Source organism: Orycteropus afer, unplaced genomic scaffold (assembly GCF_000298275.1).
Source record: "Orycteropus afer afer isolate SDZICR_OR568_19922 unplaced genomic scaffold, OryAfe1.0 scaffold00180, whole genome shotgun sequence".
Lineage (NCBI taxonomy): Eukaryota > Metazoa > Chordata > Mammalia > Tubulidentata > Orycteropodidae > Orycteropus > Orycteropus afer.
The window spans coordinates 4,989,337-4,999,509 of record NW_006921767.1 but is presented as its reverse complement, the minus strand read 5'-3'; the positions used below and the strand labels follow the sequence as shown (position 1 = coordinate 4,999,509).

Genomic DNA, 10,173 nt, shown 5'->3' with positions numbered 1-10,173 from the left:
GAGACCTCCTACTTTGTTTTTCTTCTTCAATAGTGCTTTGCTTATCCGAGGTCTCTTTCCTTTCCATGTAAAGTTAGCGATTGGTTTTTCCATATCCCTAAAAAATGTTGATGGGATCTGTATTGGGATTGCATTGAATGTGTAGATTGCTTTGCACCAGGGTTTCTTAGGGTAAGACTAGCAAGTGATTAGTAACCAAAATGAGTTGTTAGAGTAGGACCTGATATATATCTCCCTTTTGGTAGAGATCCAAAAGTTTGATCAGACACTATACTGGTGAAGATGAGATGAAAGAGATGTTCTTTACATGGTAGTAGAAGCATAAATTGGTCCACTTCTGTGGAGGTAGTCTGGCAATATCTATCAAAATTACAAATGCACATATTCTTTGACTGAGTAATTAATTGTTAGGAATTTATCCTACGGATACATGCATGTGTGTTTAAAATGACCCGAAATGAGGTTTTTGTTTGTAATAACAACAGCTGGAGAATAACTTAAATGCTATGCTTTAGATGACTAGATAAATTATGGTAAATCCACATGATGGAATACTATATAGGCATAAAAAATAACATAAACACTTTATGTAATGATACAGGAAGATCTCATATGTGTAGTTTTTTTTTAAAGCAGGTTGAGATGTGGTACTGTGATACCATTTGTAGCATAAAAGGGAGAAATTGAATAAGGATACCTATGTATTCTTATATGTATAAAATACCTCTGGCACAATTCAGAGGAATCCAGTAATATTGGCAGGGAAGCTAGAGTACAGGAGATGGAACAACCAACACTTGGCACTTGGTAACTGAGGGAAAAGGAAGAAAGAGTTATCAATAAATTTGCTTTAATATATTTTTATTTTTAAGTCATGTATATATAATGATTTTTAAAAAAAGTATTGTGTATTCAGAAATTTCTCTAAAAAAAGATACCCACTATAGTATTATTTATAATAGTTAAAAAATGGAACCAATCTGCAAGTCAAATAGTAGAATATTGGTTAAGTAAAAAACTTATTCTTTAAGATTATTCTGATTTTATAAATTTCTGATATAGCCCATTTGGCTTTTTCTTTGCTGGTTAAAGATACTGACTTTACTGTCACTTTATGATGGACTTCCTCCACCCTCCAGGTCTTTTTAGTTTTCTTCTTCAACTTTTTGTTTTCTTTGTTTGAATGAGGAGTGGTAACCACATTTGTTCAATTAAATTAATTACTTCTTCTCTGATTATATAATTCTAAATTCAGTTTTTTTTTTGGAACATCATGCAGTCTCTTGTTCCGTTAAACACATCCTAGAAAGTAGCTTTATCTTGCTATAACTTTATTTGCTGAAATCTAGCAATCACTAACATCATGTGACACATGAACTTGGACAGAACACTTGGTTGTGCTTCAATTTTCCTTCCCAGTGAAATGAGATTGGCAGAGAGTTGAACCCTTACGTGTATAAGATATCTTAACTAGTATTTACATATAGTACATAATTTCAATCATAGCATATATGTATTAAAGCTTTTATAGAGATTTTGCCCTTTCTCTGTGGGACTTGGGAGTCATAATTTTCAAAACAATAGTCAGCAGACAGTGCTAATCTGTGATAAAATTTTTACCTTTTCATAGGAAAATATGGTGGGTTTTTGTTTGTTTGTTTAAAGTTTAATGTATTCAGTTTAAAGAATTCATCCTAATTCTGACATTAGGATCTTCAAGTTGTTAAAGTGGGTGTGAAAATTATCTTCTTTTATGAAATGATAATGGTGGTAGATGATCATTATTTTTAATTTCATTTTATTAGTTTGTAAAATCCATTCCACCAGTAGATGAGGAAATAAAGGTAAGTTCTGTGACTAATAATGTAGGCTTTGAAATGACTGGAATCTGAAATTCCTTTGAAATGTCCCTCATCAGTTTAAAATATTGAGGGTCCCAATGGAGTGTTGCTATGGTATTAGGATCATGATAGCCCAGGGATCTAGGAAGATCTAAATCTTTCTTTGGTTACCAAAACTAAACCCACTGCCATAAGCTGATTCTGACTTATTAGCAACCCTAAAACACGGAATAGAACTGCATCATAGAATTTCCTAGGCTGTAAATCTTTATGGAAGCAGATTGCCTCCTCTTTCTCCCATGCAGTGTCTGAGGGGTTTGAACCGCTGACCTTCTAGTTAGCAGCTGAAAGCATTAACCACTGCACCACTAGAGCTCCTTTTCTTTGGTTAAGCCATCCTTACATTTAAGGAACAATGGCAAAACAAGGCAAGTAACACTTTTTTACTAGCTAAGGTTTTGAAGACTCAAAACCCAGGATAAGACTCTGGTAAGCTGAAGAACTAGCTGGTGCCCGGATACCACTGTCAACTACTTGGAGGGAAATCTATGTAGGAGATCCTGGATAGAATTGGAGAACAATGTGGAGCAAAACTCAAAATCACTTAAAAAAAGGAGGGGGGGAGGCAGATTTGCTGGTCTGATAGAGCCTCGTGGAACCACTGAGACTATGTCCCCTACCTGCCCTTTAGGTCTGGAATTGAATCCACTCCTGTGGCTTCCAGCCAACAAAAGATAGACACATGAACTGAACATTTACATTAGGTAGATACACTCCTTTGCGAGATCAATCATGGGAGAATAGAAAGGTTGTGTGTGCACAGTAAGATAGCTCGGGGGCTGGAGTGCATGGGAGAGAAGGACACAGGGAAGAGGAAGTGAGAGGGGAGCTGTTACATTGTGGGAAATTGCAGTCATTGTCATGAGACAAAGTGTACAGGAGCTACTGGATGGAAAATGAATTTGCTCTGTAAACTTTCACCCAAATCACAATAAATTAAAAAAAAAAAAAAAAAAGACTGGTAAGCTGAGTAGTTAGTATGGAAGAACTCATTTACCTAATGTGGCTGACTTGAATGTTCTGCAACAGAGAATGGTAGTCTACAACCCGTGAACTGAGAATGGTTTTTGCATTTTAAATTGTTGGAAAAATCAAAAGAAGAAAATTTTAGTGTTCCTAAATAAAGTTTTATTGGACACAGCCACACTCATTCACTTATGTATTGTTGACGGCTGGTTTCACACTATAACTGCAGACTTGAATGTTGTTGTTGTTGTTATGTGCCTTCGAGTTGGACCCGACTCATAGCGCCCCCTCCTTGGGTTTCCGAGGCAGTATCACTACAGAAGTAGATTGCTCAACCTTCCTTCTGAGGAGTGGCTGGTGGGCTTGAACCGCCAGGCTTCTGGTTAGCAGTCAAGTGCCTTAGCCACTATGCTACCAGAGCTCCTGCAGACTTGAATAGTATTTATGAAAATATTAACTATCTGGCCTTTTTAGAAAAAGTTTGCTGATCCCTGACCTACAAAGACTTGCTTTGGCTTTTCTGAAGTCCACATCTTAGCTGCAAATATCATTTCAAAAAGCTACAGAACCATGTCCATCAAAACTACATGAAATGAATCTAAAGACAGAGACTGTTTACCCCAAAGTCTGACATGAACTGGTCTAGAGATTGTCCACTTAAAGTTTTCTCATGCCAGACCTGGCTATTCCAGGGAAAAACTAGTCATGAGAAAGAAAGACAGATGATCTTATCGGAGGAAGGAAGAAGAAAAGAAAACATCAGTAACATGCAGATTTTTTTTCATCCATTTAAAAATTCAACAGTTATTAATTCCAGGCCCTCGTAACTCATGGCTGTCAAATTGATTCTGACTTAGCCATCCTATAGAGTTTTTTGTAATCCTTACAGAAGCAGACTCCCACATCTTTCTCCAGTGGAGTGGCTGGTGGATTCGAACTATCAACATTTTGGTTAGCTGCTGACTGTTTTAAAGGAGCTTTGGTAGCAAAGTGATTAAGGCATCTGACTGCTAACCAGAGGGTTGGCAGTTCAAACCCACCAGCCACTCTGCAGAAGCAAGGCTAGGTGATCTACTTCTGTAAAGATTTACCACCTCCGAAACCCAACAGGGGTCGCTATGAGTTGGGTTCGACTCGATAGCAGTGGATTTGATTTTTTTTGACCGTTTTAACCACTGTGCCACCACAGCTCCTTGAAGTACAGCCCAGGGTAGCATAGTGCTTAAGGCACTTGACTGCTAACCAGAAGGCTGGCAGTTCAAACCCACCAGCCACTCCTTGGAAGCAAGGTGGGGCAATCTACTTCCGTAGTGATACTGCCTCAGAAACCCAAGGAGGGGTCGCTATTAGTTGGGTCCAACTTGATGGCACACAACAACAGATCAAGATTTATCTCCCTTTAAAGTCTGGGCCCCTTGATTGACACTTATCCCTCAAGTCCAATGAGAAGGAAGGAAGGGCAGTACTATTTCTAGAAATCAACATTAATCTGTGAAAATTGGTGGCGTTGTTAACATAGCAGACCACTTCCTTTGTTTCTGACTTGTTTTTGTGTTGTTTTGTTTTCTCCTTCTCTCCTCCCAATACATACAAAGGTGATTTTAAAGGATGTGGACTCACTTCTCTATGTGGATACTGACGTTCTCTTTTTGAGACCTGTTGATGATATCTGGAAGCTTCTGAGGCACTTTAATTCCACACAGCTTGCAGCCATGGCCCCTGAGCATGAAATCCCCAAGATTGGCTGGTACAGTCGCTTTGCTCGTCACCCTTTCTATGGTACTGCAGGAGTTAATTCAGGAGTCATGTTAATGAATTTAACACGCATAAGGAGTACCCAGTTCAAGGTAAGGAAACACTTTAAAATTCCTTGTTTATAAACTTGGTGTGTTAGATTGGGTTCTCTAGAGAAACACAAAAACCAGCAAAGCGTATATATATAGAGAGAGAGAGAGAGAGAGAAAACTTTATCTTAGGAAAATGGCTTATAAACGTATAGAAGCCGGCAAGTCCAAAGTCCCTGGAGGAAACGTCGGGCTGGTGGCAGCCTTAGCTTCCGCAAGCGCAGGGGGCCGAGAAATTCAAGGCTGGCAGGCAATACACTGGTTGTTGACTCCAACGAAAGACGAATCCGAGATCTCCAGGCCAAGCAGTGGGCTGCTCACTCACGGAACCCAGTACACCAGGGTTCCAATCCCTCAAAAAATGTCTCTCTTCCCAGGATGTCCCTGGATATCCTGGAAGCAGGCCACCCCCCTAGGGAAACTCCCTTTGGGCAGATTGGCCACTCAGAACACAGTCATCCGATTCCATCATGGGAACAACCACACAGAACTGGGGTCCAGCCAAGTTGACACACAGCTCCAACTATCACACTTGGGCTATATCTTTTCAACAATGACAACGCTAGAGAGTGGCCTTGTGCTGTTTTGGAAATGTGTGTCCTTTTGGTGAGGATGGGAGGACCCAAGAGAGAGAAAAGCATTTAGAAAGTTATAGAATTTTTTGTTCAGGAAAAGCCCAAATGTCTTTGAATTTCACGATTCAGCTGGATTACCATTTAGGAATACCATGTTGCATTTCTGAGTTCTCTAATGTTTGAATTCTGTGTTTATCCCAGGCTTCAAAAACCATAGAAAATTTCTATGAATTACCCTAAGGATATATAAGTACACAGAGATATTTGTACAAGAGTGTTTGTCACTCCATCTTTTATCTTAGCAGAGAATTGGAAAAAACCTAAATGAATATTAGTAGAGTACAAGTTATAAAAAAAGTAACCTCTATTAAAAAGAATTAGGTAAGTCTATCTGATACAAACAATTTGAGCTTGGGCAGTAACCAAGAAAAGGATGATGGTTCAAACCCACCCACTGTCACCAAGAAAGGTCTGGTTATCTGCTTTTATAAAGATTACAGCCAAGAAAACCCTGTGGGGCAGTCCTTCTCTGTGACACACAGGTTGGCATCTACTCAGACAGCAGAAGACAACAACAACGTAAGTGGTGATAAATAAGATATCCAAGTAGAAAAATTAAAATATAGCCACAGTATAATACTATATAGTATGATCCTTTTCATGAATCTAGAAATTTCTAGATGAACGCCTAAGAGACTATAAATTGTAGCTGCTTTTGGAGAATGTGAGAATGGAAATTGTAGGGGAGATTGAAAGAAGATTTTTACTTTTTCATTTTATATATTTCTGTGTGGTTTGAGTTTTACCGTGTGTGGTTATTTTCAAAATAAGTATTTAAAATAAGTAAATAATTATTTTAGCTGCCATTGAGTTGCCAGCCTCAAGCACAATGGAAAGAAATGCTGCTTGGTCTTATGCCATCCCCGTGGTCAGTTGTGGATCACACTATTGTGATCCACACGTTTCCATGAGGTGAATTTTTGAAGTAGATCACCAGGTCTTTGTTCTCAGTCTGTCTTAGTCTGGAATCCCTGCTAAAATCTGTTCAGCATCATGGCAACACACAAGCCTCAATGAACAGACAGGTGGTGACTGTGCATGAGTTGGCTGGGAATCAAACCCAGCTCTCTCACATGGAAGGTGAGAATTCTATCACAGACCACCACTGCCCCCTGTTTTCCTTTAAGATTACCTTCATTCTACAATCTGCATTTTGTTCCCTCACCCCAGAAACAAGAATTAAGCATAAATAGGAAAAGGTTCAATATCTGGCATGAGTTTCTGAGTAGAAACCATACGCCTCACTACTAGTTCCTGATCTATCAAGTGTCCATGGGTACACTCAGCAAAACTCTAAATCTGTAGCCTTAATTTTGCTTTGTCCTATTCCTTGAGGGTAGCAGGGCCCTTCCTCTCTTTGTTTCATTCCCCAAGGGGGAAGGAAAGCTGGTCCCTTTGCATTGTTTCATAATGGACAAAATGTATTTGCTTTGCTTCAGCCTCTCTGATGGTTTTCTGTTTTCCAGAACAGTGTGATTCCAACAGGCCTGGCTTGGGAGGACATGTTGTACCCTTTGTACCAGAAGTACAAGAATGCCATCACGTGGGGTGACCAAGATTTATTAAACATCATTTTTTATTTCAACCCAGGTATGTTCTCTTTTGAGAATACCATTTGTGTAGGAGTACTCCCACCTCGGCGCCAAAGTTCACATTCCAGGCCTGGCTTTGCTATTGACTAGGCTGGAATTGTTCAAAGGGCAGCCTGTGTTCCACAGCCAGCATGCCTTTTCATCCACCCCACTGGGTATCAGGCAGAGGTGTGTCCTTACACAGCTGACACAAAAGCCCAAATGTTGAAACCTCTAACACTGCACTCCATTTTTAGAGAGTATCTCTTAAATTTTGCTGCACAGCTCTTCTTAGTATAGTGAAATTTCATCTGAGGCACAAAACTACATGAAAAGATTATACTCTAGGCTTCAGGCCCTCCACTGCCTGAACAATTGCTGGATTGAAGGAGTTTCAGGATCCTTAGGGTTAAATGAAGGACATCTTATGGTGCAGTGGTTAAAACATTCAGCTGGTAACCAAAAAAGGTTAACAGCCGAGAACTTAACCACTGTGCTGCCAACTATGTGTCTTTATTTATTTTTTTAAATAAAACTCAATTTTATGTGTGCTTGGATCAAAAAGTATCAAATCCTAGAAATGCCAAGAAGCAGGTTGATAAGGAGTTTCTGGGAAAGAATCCCAATACAAACTCATTAGAAGAGGGAACTGTTGTGCCATTCACTTGTTGCATGTTTTAATCCATTTTACTCTGACAGTAATGGAATTTAAAGTCTGCACCTCCTCCTTTTCCATCTTAAACAAATTTCTTCTTTCTTCTCAGCTTAGCTGTATTGGCCGGAACTCTAACCGAGTAAGAGGTTCCTGGAGTTAGTCGAAGCAAAATCAAACACCACTTGTCGTGGAGTCGATTCCAACTCATGGCGGCCCCATAAGTGTCAGAGTAGGCCTGTGCTCCATAGGGTTTTCAATGGCTAATTTCTTGGCAGATCACCAGGTCTTTCTTCTGTGGCACCAGACAAAACCTTTGTGGTTAGACAAAAAGGTTTCTTTTCTTTAAGCATATGGGTGTCTCATGAAAGCCAAAGGCAGGAAGACAGTCAGTCTTGTCACAGGATTGGACACAGAAAAGGGAAAGTGATGAGAAACCAGAGTGGACTCTCTTCCTCCCATTGAGACAGTTTATATTCCTCTTTGAAGACTGGCCTCTGCTCCTCAGACCTGAAAATAAACATACTGAGGTTACATGTTGCATGTTAACCCTCTCAGAAACACTAATTTCATCCTAATTCCAGCTTTCCATCCCAAATCTAATTGTTCCAGCATGGGTCAGGTAGGCCCAGAACATGGAACTAAGAAATAATGGCTGAAAAAGAAAATAAAACTCACTGCCATCAAGTCGATTCTGACTCATAGTAACCTCCTTTGGATTTCTGAGGCGGTAAATCTTTACAGAAGTAGATTGCCCATTCTTCCTTCTGTGGAGTGGCTGGTGGATTTAAATCACCAACCTTCTGTTTAGCAATCAAATGCCTTAGGCACTATGCCACCAGAGCACCTTAGAAATAATGTCTAACGTTTATTATTTACTAAATGCCAGGTGCTGTTGTAAGTATTATCTTATTTCATCCTTACAACAATGCTAGGAATATAATCCCCATTTTACAGATAAAGATACCAAGGGAAAGGAGGTTAAAGGATTTGGGGGCCCAGTTAGGGAGTAGTAGAGCGGCACTATGAACCCAGGCCAGTCCAACTTTGTCCTTATGTATTTGGGGGAGAGGAGAAGTTTCCAGAGATGGGTGATCCTAGAGAGCTGGACAGATACCCTTAAAGGCATCTCTCTAGTGCATTTTTTTTTTTCCTTTAAATGCTGCATTTTCCAATCCATTGTGTATCTAGAACCGTCTAATGTAAGCAAATTTGTCCATATTCCCAAACTGAGGAATTCAAAAGATTCCCACCATTGCATCCCAGGACTCCCTTTAGCCTGTTTCACATTATTTGAGGACATGATCAGTGAGAAATAGTACTCAAAGGCATTTGTAAGCTGCTTTGCAATTAGACACGAGCCCCCTTGTCTTTAATTGGGGCTGAAAACCAGCTGAGTTTAATAGCTCTGCACACCCCATTTTAGATACAGGTGCATATTGAATAGAAAAATATTGTAAAATTATCACAAAGTTGCTCAAAGTCCTGGTTGCAGGTAGTAGCAAGTAATTAACTGAATATTCTGGCTTTAGATCAGTGAGCGTTAGAAAATTCATTGATTGTTCATTGTGGCCTGCATTTGATCTTCTTGTTTCGTACTTGATCCAGGTGCTTTATTAAGCAGGGATCTTTGAACTGAATTCCAGTGATCACAGTCACATTTAAAGGTTTGCCTTTGTTTACGTTGATTGTGAGCACTTTTTATAAACCAGGCCAAACTATATTTGAGAAAAAGATTATAAACTTAATCCCTGGAAAAGGGAAAGGAGGCGATGTCTCTAAAAGGACTAGTCATCTACTTACATCTTCCCCAGCACAAGAGATAACCATGTTTATTATTATGGTTCTTTGGGTTGCCATAGGTGAAGCACATAAAATCTGTGCCATATGCCTGGAATGTTACTATTATAGCCTCCTGTAGCCAATAGCATCTCTTTTTTAAATGTGTTTAAAAGTCAATAGCTAGAAAAAAATAATTTAAAACTCTTGCTATAATTAGATATAGTAAATGCCTGCAGTTATACCATTGCAGGGCTTTGTAATAGACTGTTAAGAGGAGGCAGCTGAAGCCTGTTGTAGGTGTGCAGGTAGTTGGCCCATAGGACATTTCCTGACAGGTAAGCCAAGGCAGTTTCTTTAAGGGGTAAAAGTCTGTATTTACATCTTTTCAAGTGGGTTTGAGTCAGAGCAGAGTTTTCATATTGTTGTTGTTAGCTGCCATCTCGATGGCCTCCAAATCATGGTGACCCTCTGTACAATGGAATGAAACATTGCCATCCACATGATCTCTTGAAAATCAGACCATTGTGATCCATAGGGTTTCATTGGCTTATTTTCAGAAGTAGATCACCAGACCTTCCTTCCTAGCCTACCTTAGTCTGGAAGCTTTGGTGAGACTTGTTCAGCATCATAGCAACATGCAGGCCTCCACCAATAGACATTTGATGGCTGCCAATGAGGTACATAAAAATGCATCTCATACAGGAGAGGCGGGGCAAGATGGTGGACTACGCAGAAGGATTGCACAGACCCTCTTCAACAAAGAAAAGGGAAACCAATTAACACAGACACAGAAGATAATCTTGGACCCCTGAGCCTTGAAGG

General features: G+C 39.7%; 1 protein-coding gene across 1 annotated transcript in view; it reads left to right on the top strand.

The window, feature by feature from the left end:
• Positions 1-10,173, top strand: part of GXYLT2 (glucoside xylosyltransferase 2) — a 217,163-nt gene that overhangs the window by 174,464 nt on the left and 32,526 nt on the right. The window contains exons 4-5 of the mRNA XM_007947328.2: positions 4,463-4,714; positions 6,813-6,936. Coding sequence (XP_007945519.1) covers positions 4,463-4,714; positions 6,813-6,936 — 376 coding nt within the window. The remainder of the gene's footprint in view (positions 1-4,462; positions 4,715-6,812; positions 6,937-10,173) is intronic.